The sequence below is a fragment of the Copadichromis virginalis genome, linkage group LG1 (assembly GCF_057382275.1).
Source record: "Copadichromis virginalis isolate Kocher_CV1m ecotype Utaka linkage group LG1, C_Virginalis_male_GT1.1, whole genome shotgun sequence".
Lineage (NCBI taxonomy): Eukaryota > Metazoa > Chordata > Actinopteri > Cichliformes > Cichlidae > Copadichromis > Copadichromis virginalis.
In genome coordinates this window covers 11989035-12003401 of record NC_140618.1, presented here as the reverse complement: position 1 = coordinate 12003401, position 14367 = coordinate 11989035, and the positions used below count along the sequence as shown (strand labels likewise).

The 14367-nt window shown below is 41.0% G+C and overlaps 1 protein-coding gene across 2 annotated transcripts in view; it reads left to right on the top strand.

Moving 5' to 3' along the window:
- The first annotated feature begins 1938 nt into the window (after positions 1–1938).
- Positions 1939–14367, top strand: part of insyn1 (inhibitory synaptic factor 1) — a 44991-nt gene continuing 32562 nt past the window's right edge. The window contains exons 1-2 of one of the 2 annotated variants that reach the window (XM_085451031.1): positions 1939–2357; positions 2904–3279. In XM_085451031.1, coding sequence (XP_085307157.1) covers positions 3136–3279 — 144 coding nt within the window. In that variant the 5' untranslated portion in view covers positions 1939–2357; positions 2904–3135. Of the gene's footprint in view, positions 3280–14367 lie in introns of both variants that reach the window. The other variant, XM_085451021.1, reaches the window with a different exon arrangement.

The following is a 14367-nucleotide window of genomic DNA, read 5'->3' as shown; positions in this document are numbered from 1 at the left end:
ACCTTATGTCTGAACTCTAAAAACAATTACCAGACCTCTGTGACCACAGAGCTATATATCAGCATCTGCACAGAGCCTCTGTCTGTTCGCCACAGCTATCTGCCAAAAACTGCATTTTCAGGAAGCTGACATTTTCAATTGGCTTTTAAAATATTAGTTTCATTTTAGGTTGATTCTGGTTGTGTTATGTGTGGCTATGCATTGTGTAGAAATATAAATTTTGATAAAGAGGACAAGGGAGGGGGAAAAAAGTCAGCTTGGTCCTCCCTTCCTATTTTTGTCTCTCAGCGAGATGAGGTCATCAAACACCAACCTGCTTTGTATATTAATGATGCAACAGCCAGGGTTCTTTGGACACCCTGTCCCTGGAGACTGCTTGTCTGGCAGCAGAGGAAGACTTCATCTTGATTTAAGAGAGATAACACCCTCGACAGAACTGTGACAAAGGCTAGATAGGCAGTGTGAGAGGAGATAGTGAGGGAGTGTCGACACCAGTAGAGAGGAGAAGACAGGACAGGAGGGAGGCAGAGGAGGGACTGTGTGATACACTGTGCCTTTAAAGCACCAAGCCCCTCCTCCACAGAGCCAAGCAGAAGAGCCGAGTGGTGCTGGCAGGAGCCTGAGCCCAACGATAAACTCTGGCATCAGCTTCCCTTCATCCGGCAGTGAGCGAGGACACAGTGAGGGCGTAGGGGCAGAGGGACAGGGATGGAGAAAGAGTGACAGAAAGAGAGGGAAGTGTGAGAGAGAGGCAGAGAGAGACAAACCAGGCCGATAGACAAAGAGGGAGAGGCTGTCATAAGAATCACACAGCTCCTTTTTCACAGTAGCAGCTCAGTTGATCTGTCTGCTGCCTCCCGATGCAGGCGAATGCTGAAGGGGATGACGGGTGGTGTGTTACGGCAGCATAGCTATCTGAGTGATGGTAGCGGCCGCAGCAGCATCACAATCCGAAGCAGGGGCTCTTCTTGCCACTCTGGCTCTTAGTCATCTTCGGCGTCCGCTCTCCCTTCTCAGAGTGCTATCAGGGCCATTCATCGTTCCCATCTCATGCCTCCTGCCTCCTCCTCCTCCACAGCTTCATCCTCCACTTCTACTCCTCCTCTGATGAGCCACAGCCTCAGAGTGAAATAACCCTGCTAATAGAAGCTTCTCCCTCTGTCAAGACAGTAAGTACGGGAGGAGGGGGGAGAACTCTGTGTGTGTGTGTGTAAGGGAGAGAGGGAGTGTGTCTGCGTGTGTAAGACAGAGAGGAAAAAGAGGGAGTGAGAACGGCAAGAAGGAGAGAAGATGTTGGTGTGTGCGACACAGGGACTTCTAAAGAACCAGCAGGTTGTGTGTAGCTTCAGTGATTCTGCTGTGCCTGGACAGTAAGCTCTGGGCATAGCAACAGCAAAGTGATGCACAGAAAAGGTGAGTAGGTGTGCGTCCCAGCGGATGTGTGTGAGCGTGTGTGAGCATGTGGAGGTGAGGCAAGTGCTGCTGAAGTACGAGATGCATTCTAACAGAAGCAAGAAATAATCAACGCAGTTAATCCCTGACCATATCTGAGTCTTATTCACCCGACTGATGCTGCTTTTCATGCTGCTATGATTTAGAGCAAGCTTTAAAAAAGAAAAGAAGACGAGACATGAACGAATAAGTGATTGCTTTCCTTCCTGTATGACCAGGTGCCATGTGTGATTGGCCAGCATACCCTGTGGCAGTGGCATCGCCCTGGATTTGGCGAGAAGCTCTCCCCCCTGCTTGTTCTCTGGGGCTCCTTTGGGAAGCTTTCATGGGATTTATCTTGTCCTGCTGGATGGCACGGAGCTCTCTGCCTCTCTGAAAAGAGTCCACAGAGAAAACATACATTACACGGATAAGAAGTAAAATAATTATCCAATCACAGCACAAGCAGGCAGACCGGGTTCCCTTAGCAACAACTGAAGGAGACGAGAGAATCCTTTTCTCTTTCTGCTCCTTTGGTTTTTGGGCACACCCCTGTGGACAGCTGTGGGTCAGTCTTTTGAGAAAGGACTTCAAAAACATTTTTACATAAGACAAGCTATCACCGAAATTCCAGAGGAAGGTGCTCATTTGCCTTCAAGTCAGCTTGTTACTGTGTCTCATTGGCACAATGAGTTTTTTGTTATGCCTCCACAAATTCGCATCGCAAGTCACACTGCACTGGCTTAGAAATCACTTCATTTTGATCCCACGCCACCTGGAATGAGCCCTGCATTTTGGGGGAGATTTGACACTGTGTGAAAAGACCCACTTTTACATTTCTCCCTGTCATGGACAAGAAATGAAGGACAACATGATTAGGTCATCAACTGCAAAGAAAATGGATGAGAAGCAGAGTTTATTTTGATGTGAGTTTCTACTGAGAGTCTTTTTTTTTCCTCAGAGGAGGTTACACCACACTTGACAGAGGAATAATCTCTTTTTTAAACAGGAGCTGTCCTTTCTGTCTTTTAAACAGTAGCCCTCACTAATGGACTATTTTTAGAAGGCAAATCTTGGCCCGCTACCAATAAAATAGAACACGATCATTTTGAGAATCGAGCCACTGCTGGGAGTTTTCTTTTTCTATTTCAAAAAGGTTATCGTGAACCCTTTTCCTGTTTTCACTTTTGTATGTTAGCCTGCCATTATGCCACTGTGTTTTACATGTAAAAAAGAGTGTTCAGGACAAATGGAAGAAAGAAAAAGTCTTTTCCCTGTATAGACAGGCATTTTAAATAGCATCTCCTTGAGAACAATTTCAAATATATACACTGACACATGAGATGAGTTGGCTCAACATGATTATGTAAGAGTTTCATACCAGCTTTAGCCCATGAATTTTCCCTCTTCTTTTTCGATGGATTTACAGCATTTGACTTTTCCCATGCTCCTTTTCTCTTCATTTTTGGAAGTGTCTTCAAGAAGGCATGGATGCCAGAGTGTGACCCTGTGCCGAGAGTGCTGGCGAGGCAAGGTGTTTTGGCTGCCGAGGTGCTTTTAAGATGTTGAGGTCTCCCTGCGTGGCCGGGGCCCCTGTTCGGATCAGTAGCACTGAGGCTCCTTGTAGCCAAAGACATGGACCCCGACTCGGCTCCCCCACGCCCTCAGCCTGTTGGCCACTGGCTCCACGTCACCCTGTAAAGGATGTCCCTCAGCAGAGCTCCGGCCCGGGACACCTCTGAGACCCCCAGCCCGAGAGAACGCATCCGCAGCCACATGAAGATGGTGATTGATCAGCTGGAAGGAATTCTCAAAGAGCTCAAGGATGTGGCCAAGGAACTCCGGGAGGTGAGCATCAAAATACGTTTATAAATATCACGCTTTTTCATTTAGAGAGGACTATAGTAAGGAAGACAAGCAGGCAGGGAGATAATGGGTGCCAGGTGGGCGTGCTTCTCTTGTAAGCTGCATTAAATTAAGTGTAAAATTCTTTTTCTAGCATAGAGATATTGATTAAGATTTGACAGTGATGAGATCTAACTTTTCTGTGTGTTTGTAACAAAAGAATGTTGTTTATTACAACCACACCAAGGCTTTTCTGCTCTTACAATAAGCCTACAAGAACACAGTTGCTTATGGGCAATTACAAATGTCCTTCATGTGTTCACTGGCGTCTTGTGGGAGGTACAGTAGATGTGAAAAGCTGCTGAAAAGCAGCAAAGCCAGGCTGAAAGGAAATACAGACACAGGCTTAGATAAGATACATGACTTAGCGCTGCAATAGTTACATAACCATTTTGTTAAGAATCAGCTGGATTCTTACTGTATTTTTGAAACTGCCATGGTAACACTGTAATATGTGCATTTTAGTGTGTGTGCGTGTGTATACGCCACAAGGTCTGAACAAGGATCTTCAAAGAGACACTGTGAGTGTTGTTATATGCACGTACAACCACGTAGACTTAAAAAAAATCTGCGTGATGTTTGATAATCAGTAGTACATCTGTTTATGTGGGAAATCTCTGTAGGATCCTGCAGTGTCCTCAAAGATGTGAGCTCTTCTTGGAAAGCTCTTCTGCAGAAAGAGATGAAGGCAGATATAGACAGAGACAAATGAAACCTCAGTAAACAGTTTTGTCCGACCCATTCCATATCCTCCAAGCTCATGACATGATTAGCCTCCCACCTGCTTCTGGGATCGACACGTGTGTCTAAATGTGTTAAAAAGGCAAAATGGTGGATGTTGGTGCATATAATCACCCGAAGAAGGAGGGGGTGTGGGTGGCTATCATAACTGAGTTCATCACCCCACAGGAACCTTTCCCCCCCACATTCTCCCTGACTCCCAGCTCTGTCCTACTCACTACGCTCTACTTTATGTACTTGCACAGTTGGAGGTGCAAGGGCACCGCTTGCAGTGCACCTTCTCTCTGGTGAACAACAGAAGTCGGCCCATGAGCAGAAGTGATTGATGGTTATGGGACAACTGCAAGTGGAATAATGCTGGCTGGAGCTATTTATAAACAAAAACACAGGCTGTGCCTCTGCCAGCTCCAGTGCATATTACCATTCTTATCCCAGACCCCATTAGAGAAGGCTCTGCAAAGTGGCTCAAATGTCATTTTTTATTGGAAGAGCACATTCCCACATATTAAAATGGTTAAGGAATCATATTAACTGAAGTAGCAACTGTGATACTGGTATAAATATCCTACAATTAACTGACCTTTGGGGTGGGAGTCTGTATCAAAGGGAAATGGAGAAATAGAATCAGTGTTGTGCTATCAGATGCATGGAAGCCTAATGTTCCACAAAATCTCTCATTCTTGGCCACATGAAAGGAACACTATAATAGACAACAACTGTCATATAAATAAATGATGAATTGCAGTGTGAATGTAGTGAAATAAATAACTCAGTGGAGGAGCGGTAATGACTGATTATCACCCACAAGGTCTTTGGGGAGCTGAAGAAAGAGCTCTGAGGAGTTAAAGCTGACATTCTAAAGGAAAAAGCTGCCCAGATATTGGGAACCTACGAGTGTGTTACTAAACTTACTTCACGGTACCGCTTTCAAAGCTCAAGATCACATATGTACCATGTCACTGTGCCAGCTGGTCAAAAGCTGAAACCAAGAAGCGATTAAAACATCTAATTTTAACACATTATTAGTCACGTTGCCAAAAAAGAAAAAAAAAAAAAAGAAATCTACCTACATTTAATTTTCTTTTCCTCCATATTGCCTGCAGTGTTCATTTAGATCATTTAGTCAATGACGTTAAATGTCACATGAATTAAAACACTTACTTTTGGGAGGTTTTCTAATTATACTGTCTGGATTTTAGAGTATTATGTACCTACAGTTAAATAATGTATCCTCTGCGTTTTTAGTCGATTACGGTAAAGTAAAAAAGGAGAACACTTTCAATACTCTATATAAAATAAGATTTAAAAAGCACCGAGGAAAATCCAAGAAAAATTCTAAGGGGAATCTCTTCGAGAACAATATAGGTTTTCTTTTAAAAATAAGTATCACTGCAGAATTGTAGCCTTCCACCAAGAGACGTCATCACCATCTAGGTTCTCAACTCAATATAACACTAGATAATTGGCACGAATAAACATCCATTAAATTGCTGTTTAAACACTAAACCCAGTCAATGTGCTGTTATACACGAGGAAAATAAGGCACAGTTTAAAAATGACTCAGTGCTTTTCTCCACCTTCACTCAGTCTTCCCACGAGTGACTACCATTTCTCATAAAGCGAGAAAAAGACTTAACATGGGGTCACTTTTGGGTCTTACTGGTTTTGACTTTCAGACCTCACCATCCCCATCAATAAGGATTCTTTCAACAGAGGATGTGCTCAACATCTTAAATGACAGCAAATATAGGTTCGCAATTGTTGATACAGTTTGAGCACCCATACAGCCTAAACAAACTCACCAAGTTTAATGTAAATCCATATTATGCAAATTTACAGTATAGTAAGTGCATGCCATTCAGTTTTTTTTTTATTTGTTATGAAAACAAAATATTTCTGGAAACAAATTTCACAAAGATGGAGCTATTTCAGGAAACTTTCAGGAAAGACTCAATGATTGCTAAATTAAAAAGCAATCTCAAGCAAATTTTCATATAAAGGCATGCTTCTGCAAAATCTTCACACAATATACAGAATTCTTCTCCACGCTAGTCATTTGGCTCAAACATTAACACTACAATCACCTTTAAGTCATACAAATTAAATAACATGGCAGCCAGTGAAAAAGCACCAGCTGCACACAGAACAATACATATAGTTCCTCAGATCTTGTGTTAAACATTTTAGCAAACCATGCCATATGGTTATATACTCACATAAATATAACCGATTATGATAATACTACTAAAACTACCCATAAGCACATTCCAATATAACCGTGAACTTATCCAGTATAAATTCTGAATAATCCTAGTGTACATAAAAATGTGATTATGGTACAAATCTTGAAATTGGAAGTGTGTAAAACATCAAGGTTTTCCTTTCCATGCTGCAGCAATGTCTCAGGCAGCAAATCTTCCTCACATGTTGAAGAAAAATGTAACACGGAGCACAAGTAGTTTTTCAAGATTGCTCCCTTCAAAAGCCCATTACTGTCAACTGCAGCCTGTCTTACTTGTGAATCCCATTAAGGCTCCATGACAGGTAAAATGAAAAGGACCTAAAGGAAGGACATTGGAAGGTAATATACTGATAAACTACTCCATTTGTAGTAATAATACTGGCAGGAGTGGCGAGACTAGAGGAAATAATTCATTTGGATATCATGTCAACCTTGGACTTTTTGCGAAAATGGCAGCAAACAGAATGCAAAGTAACCTCTGAAAGTTATTGAGTTCTAACTTTTGCTCAAATAAAAATTTTAAAAGAAAAAAAAAGGCAAATATAGAAATGCAAATGTTAGAGTGCACCCGTGAGGGTTATTGGAAAAATTGGGAAATTGGAGATTAAAATTAAAAGAATTTAATGAAGTGCTACAGAAATAAAAATGAGGCAGAGGAAAAGTGTATTGTATTTGTTTTAAATGCACTTATGTTGGTACATGTATTTTGACTTTTGTTGCCATGACGTCTGCCATGAGTCACTCTTGGGAATTCGATTTTTGGATAAATAAAGGACTAATAAAAAAGCACCAGTGGCATCAACTAACGTAAAAGGTTTTGGCAAATTATATTGAAGCTCAAGATATTTAAACACAGGAAGCTAATCAGGAAGAGAGCAGAGAATATAAGCTAGAAAAACAGGCAATTATCAGAAGGATAACACATCCAGAGAACTGGCCTCGATCAGTCAGCCTTTTCAGAATCAGAATCAGAAGACTTTATTTATCCCCAAGGGACAATTAACAAACAACAGAGCAGCATAGCGTTGAAGATAAGGACTATAAGAACAGGCAATAAGAGTGATGGTAGCTTTTGGTAGCTTTATGCATATGTTCATGTAATGCTTAAGAGCGACTAACTACCCTGAAGGAGGAGGACAGAGGCAGCAACAAAAGGCAAGCGTCAGGTGAAATCTGTGTACTCCAAATGTCAGCTTTTTTTCCCCCCCAGTGATGATGTATTAAGTAACAGTTCCATTAATGGGACTGGTCAATAAGCCGTTTCAGAATCTTATAATAAGGATTTCAGTGTGTCATTAAAGGCTCCAAGTGACCAAAAACAAACAAAAACAACAACAAAAAGCAGTCATCACCGTTTTTCCTTGTGATTAGCACCAGCATATTTTACTTTTTAATTTTTGCTGGTTTTTTAACAAGAGAACTTGTGCTCAACAAGCTAAGTTCGCCTCTAAATGGCAGATGCATGCGGCACAAATGGGTGGTCTATTTAATTTCTATTCATCACCCAATACCATCTGCATGATCCCTCTGGCCTGGCTGTCAAATCAAGACATCTGTGCTAAAATGGAGTCTGTCAAAGAAAACTGCCATGTAAATTATCTGATCGGGAAGGCTACTATATTGTTTTCATGTGCGAGGCATACGTAAATGCCATGTTATTAAAGCCTGGTGTGGATAGTGAGGTAACCAAGCACCTGGCCTCAGCCTCAGAGCCATCTGCCAAGCCAACAAGCCAGTTGTGTCTCCTGATCAAGTCTGAAACCAGTTATGACACATGTCGAAGTGGGGGTGGGGGCACAGTGCCCCTCTGCTGAAGCTACCATGCTCAGCGCTGAATGAAATCTGTTCCAAACCCAGAGGCAGCCCAAGAGAGACTCAAACCAAAATCAAAGGGCCTTTTTTTCTCTTTTTTTAGAAGAAGAAGAAGCCATATCCTCTTCTCACTCTGTTCCCTCCCCTGCTGCTGCTGCTGAGCAAAGCAGGGAGCAGAAAACTGCTTAGCAAGAACACTTCAACATTTAACCATAAGAGTGGCTCTTGCAATCACTAGCACTTTAACTCAGTGAGTAGAACAATATAGAGGACAGTGGTAAACACACTCTCATACCATAACATTGTTGAGCCTATTACTAGAGAATATTTGCAAAATTTAAGGGCATAGCAATGGCATTAGGAAATCCCTGTGTGGAAAATGGGCCACTGCAGAGTGATGTGATAAAATAGATGAGTTCCATTTATTTCCAAATTTTAGATCTGACCCCAATTGACACGTGTCTAATGAAATATCTTTACAACAAATTAAAAAATATAGCCGTAATGATAAATGAAATCTTGGGAAAATTCAGGATAATAACTAAAATGTTTTTCTAAGACATCCATGCCATCGTGCTGGACTTACTACAGAGCAAAAACCAAAAAAAACAGTCTATTTCTATTAATACTCATGATAGCTAATCAACTTGGCACGTGGATGGGATTCATTTTGTTTGTCCAAACAGACGCCTACAATAAGAAATTACAATGTAATAAGTCACAAAGCTGTGTTCTGATGTATCATTTTCCACAAAACAACCATTTTGACTTGGCTTACTGCATTGTGGATTTTACTACCCAGTTAACCACAGCCCAGTGATCTCCACTGAGGATGGCCCAGCCTGTTCTCCACTACAGAATCCATTTACTTTAGATTGAGGCAGGGTTGGGCCAAGTCTCTGACACGTGAACATGCCGACCAGCTGCTCCTTGCAGGTCAACGATACTCAGTTGCCAACAGTAAAAGCGTAAAAACACACAGAGAGAAAAGTGCCCTTCAACCTGACATACCTGGGCCAAAGTGTTTCATCTTATTAAAAGCCATTTGGAAGAAATGACAAGTACCCGCCTGCTGTATCTGTCAATTTGTTCTTCCTTGACTGACCTCTTTTGTGTGTGCAAATTAAATTCCTAAATTAAACTTGGTGACGTGCCTCCAGCAGAGTTCTCCTTGCTCAGGAAAACAAGAAAAAGCAGGTACCTTTTTTTCGGGCTGAATTCAGAACACCCTGCCATCTCCACATCTGTGTTGCTGCCTTGAGCTGAGCTCCCAATGAGTTTGTCCATTCCTGGAAGGAAGCAAGGGTTCAATTATTCTCAGGACTGAAGAAATTGCTCTTTTGGATTCAGTGAAAAACCAGATCATCTGCTGACTGTGTTACAACCCGGCTCGAAATGACCGTAACAAGAGCGGGGTGTCCCGCGACTTCCCACGCCCAAACAGACACAGCATCGGACTTTTAACAATAATTTATTCACAGCAGTGGCACTCAGTACACGGTAGTGGAAGTGTATGATTTCAGGGTGAGCTAAGGCCAACACAACAAACAAAACCCAACCTAGGCTTCGGTTCCCCTTTGACCTGTTCAAGGAAAAGAAAACAAAGAAGTGACACAGTCTGACCTCCCTGGTCAAAGTACACAGGAGAAAAGAAGGTTTCCCAAAATAATCGGCAGCTCACCCCTACTTGATCCGCACTTCACACACATGCCCGACTTTAACTAAGTGGCTGCGGCTACGGCTGCGGCTGCGGCTGCAGCTACGGCTACGGCTGCGGCTGCGGCTGCTCCGTCTGGACCTGAGGCAAGTGCACGGGAAGTTTTCCACACCCCCCACACCGCAGCTCTTCAGTCGTCCTTTTATAGTTACGTCCACGGCAGGAACCAGTTACATCAGGCCATTCCTTAGGTCCACCAATCACAGCCGAGCCCCTGCACAGGTGAATTTGCATACACACATTAAGAAACAAACCAACAACACGCGCACGTAACAATTGGCTGATTTTAAATGAATTCGGATATGTCCACAGTTGTTAGCAAGTGACAAAAAGATCACTGCTTTAATAAAAGGACATTACCTTTTGTTTTTAGTTTAACTGCACGATCACAATATTTAAAAGTAAGCGGTTTTGAGAACTGCAACGGGATCAAAGAAGGAAAGGACTAGTGGTAAACAATGTGTTAAGACTTAAACGGCATCTAACCTTGAGAGCTGTGGAAAGAATAAAAACTGCACCACGCAAAGCATTCCCCAGAGACTCTTTTACCTAGCTCTGCTGTGGAGCTCCAGCATTCTTTCGGATGCAGGCCCAGCATATTGACTAGCCCACCGTGCCTATGAGACCAAATGGATTAGTTGGCCCTTTGAGCTCTGCCTTCCTCCATGAACCCTGCACTCAGCACAGACTGTAATGAGGGCTTTAGGTTAGACCTCTGCTGAGATAAACACTCCAAAAATTGTGCTTGTTGTGTTCAGTGATTTTTATCAGCTAACACACCTACTGTGGGCTAGTTACAGTGAAAATTTTTACCATGCATGTTTGTACTTTGTGATTCAGCCACAAACCCTTTTGCTTGTCCCAAGGCAAGGATAGAGCCGAACAGGATGAAAAAAGGGTGTTACAGGCAAAGCAAAGAAATACTGAGGGGAAAAAAGAGAGAGAAAGGGAGAGATGAAGGGCGGATGGAGATAACGGTTTCTCCTGCTGCACAGAATTGCGATAGACTGGGTGGAACAGCTTAGATCAATTGTTGCAATTGTGCTCGTTCGTGGGCGTGTTTAGGATTGTTTTGGCCTATCTCTGTGCTGTGAATAAAACCAGTAGACTGTAGTTAATGGTGTGAAAAATGGCATCCATCGAAGTGCACAAGCAGCCTCCAAGAATAGCTACATCATTTCATTGTGTCAAAGCATACTGTATGCAGAGGGACAGCTTTCTCTCCATTAGGCCATCAGATTGTGTTTTACTAAGGTGTGGATATGTGATTTTATAACTGTTGAGATACACATAATGTAAAATAAACCGATTACTATTATGATCAGATTTTGAAGAGGCGCTATATTTTTCTCTATTTCCATTGCCTGTAAAAACGCTCAGGGCAGCATGGACCAACCCACTCACCAGCGGTGCAGCTTAATCCAGCTACAATCTTTGGAACTGTGTTATACTGAGGGATCATCAGGAGGCTTTTTTTGTCATTCCTTTTATTTTTAGCCATAGTCTGTGATGCATCGTAAATCAACCCAGTTTCGAATGAGATTGTTCAGTTTTCACTAGCAGAAATAGCTCAAGTTAGATGGCACACTACTAAGCAACTGGACCATTTCTAAAGCCTTTCAAGGGCTCAAGTCTTTACACATCCGTCCTGACACATAACACCAAACAGGTTCTCTCAGATAACACACAACAGGTGTTTTAGTGCTGTTGATATTCAGCATTTCTGATATTTCCACCATAGGAAAATTATTGTGCATCTGGTATTTTGTTATGCATGTTAGAAAATCCTGCCAGAAACTGTGTGACAAGTTACAACAGTATGACTCACTTCTAATTCTGGTTTGGCATGTGTAATGTTGCACACTGTCTTAGTATAATTAAAAATGTGTTGTTTACAATATAGAGCCAGAATGCAGCTGTGACAATGCAATTGGGTGTTTTATTTTTAATCAGTATCAGCTATTAGTTTGTAAAGCTATCTAACTTGATTTTTTCATGTGTACAAATATCAGAGGGACAGCTCAGGTTGAGCAATTTGGAAACCAAGTTCTGGAGACAAGACTGAGGTGGTTTGGTCATGTACAGAAGAGGGAGAGACGCCAGGGAGAAGGAAAAGAGGAAGACCACAGAAAAGAGTCATGGATTTAGAGAGAGAGGTACCTGCAATGGTTGGTATGATAGAGGAGGATGCTAGGGTTACATGGCTGCTGTGGCAACAAGGTAAGTCAAGAAGAAGATCCCTACTTGACTTACTAATTAGTCCAAAAGTAGCATTTTGTACAGTGGAAAGTTTACTGAGCAAAGTTTTTAATTGTAAAGTGCTCGAGCAACAGCCCACTTAACTGTATCACTCAGAATGAATCATAATAAAAAGGATTCTAAAATTTGGCAGTAATCTGTCACAATTAAACAAATAAGGTCTTGCACAAAAAATAATTATATAAAGGAACATTTATCATATTCAGGGACAAGCCAGTGTTGTCTTTACTTCTTTCGCTCTTTTATATAGTTGATGAATTTACACTTTGTGAGTTTAAGAAGGATGAAAGTCCTCTGGTAAGGTAAAGCCAGGTTTTATTCTCCATTATCCCATAAACACCTTTATGTGATAACTTGTACAGTTTTTAGTATCACAAAACACAAATGGTCAATTATTCTGTAAGAAAGTTATTGAGTTATACATTAATTTTGAATCTGGCCGTTTTATTACCATTCAAACATAAGTTTCTGACAATATGTACTCAAGTGTATTTTTTTCCACTATCTTTTTGTTTTTTATATTGCATATTTTTAATTTCATTACTATTACACAAAATAACTTTGGATATGTGATGAATATAGGTACAGAACCTGTAGAGAATTTTCTGGGGATAAATGACGGCAGAAAAATTACTGCTTCAGTACTATGATAACAGAGTGTATAAAAGAGGCATGTCTCCTATCGAAGGCTCAATTTGGCTCTTGAAAAGCATTTTGCCAAGGCAACATGAGAACACTATGGGAGTAAAAAGTCACTGAGGACACCATGTGCTTTTCCTCAACAAAACTACCAGACCCATTTCTAGCAACTGAGTATTTAGAATAGAAACAATTCCTCACTAAACTATACAATTTAAAAATGCTACGTTACTGTGCAATGCAGGCCTTATGTTCTTTTGAACATACACAAAGATCTGTTTCTTTTACTGATACAAATCACAGCAGATGTGGTGTACTATATACAGTAAAACAGATTACAAATACTATTAAAAAACTAGTTTAAATTCTTAATTCAGTGTCTGCTCAACAGGGAAATTAAATTACATCTTGAAAAATGTTCTCAGAGAAACACCCTTATCCTTTTTAATGTTTAAACACCTCAGCTACTTTATTTCCCCCAACGGCTAACTAGAAATGCAAATGTTCTTGAGGGATAAGCTTATGCCTAGTGTCATCCTGTTTGGTTCTTTCATGAAGTTCCTACCTAAAATGGTTGGTTTTAGTCGATGTTTGTCTCACTTTGGAAATGCTTTGTTTAAATTTGAAGTAGAAGAGCTTGTTAGGGGCTTTTCACAGTCTGAGAGTAGGTTTTTCTTTAGATCAGGATTTTATTGGCCAGTTAAGTTTGTCTGGTAAGGTTGAAATTTAATTTAAGACTCGTAACATTTACTTCAAGTAGATTTTTTTTTATATTGTTTCCACTGTTTTGGAAATTCAGCATAAAACTGACACAACTGTGTGTGGTGGCAAATAGGATTAGCTGAATTTGCACTCGGTTCTGTGATTGCAAGATCACAGGCTCTGGGAATAATAGGAAATACAAAGGTAACACACCTTGCAATGTGTGCATCGGAACTCTACAAATACCATAACATTAAATTCTCTTACTGGGATTATTTTGAATCCCCTAATTAATGCCAACTAGCCCAGGATCCATTTAACATCTAAATGTCATTAATTACTTCACGTTGTAAAGAGTTGATCTGTCTGAATATTTAAGCAGGTGGCCTACAATGTCTGATGCTATGCTAATCTCCATTGTGGACCTATGCAGAACCTTCTTATCAAATAAATCTCAATTTTTTTGTTTTCATTTAGTATGCAAGTCAAGTTTTATATTTCACAATGAGAAAGAATGCAGATGTCTACTGACCTTAAGTGATGTGCAGTTTTTGGGATGATATCATTACCTTCCAGCTACACAGTGCTCCAAGTACTACAGAGCCAACCATATTAATCATCACAAAAACAGTGAATCCTGCAAAGTTGCCTCATAGACATCTTTACTAAATCTATGAATCACAAAATCTAAGCATTCATATAGAAAACAAGCCAAGCAAAACAGAATGACACACAGATCTTCATCAAGGCGTAGCACCTGTCCACTCAGGGAGCCTTTTTGCATGCTGAGAGCTGAATGAATTAACAAGTACTTAAGAGAGTCCGTGTGTATGACTCTACATTCCTACATTAATGCGTTTTTTTTTCCTCTCTACTTCTTTGTGTACTACATCTTTAACGGTTTTGGCGAGGTGGCTAG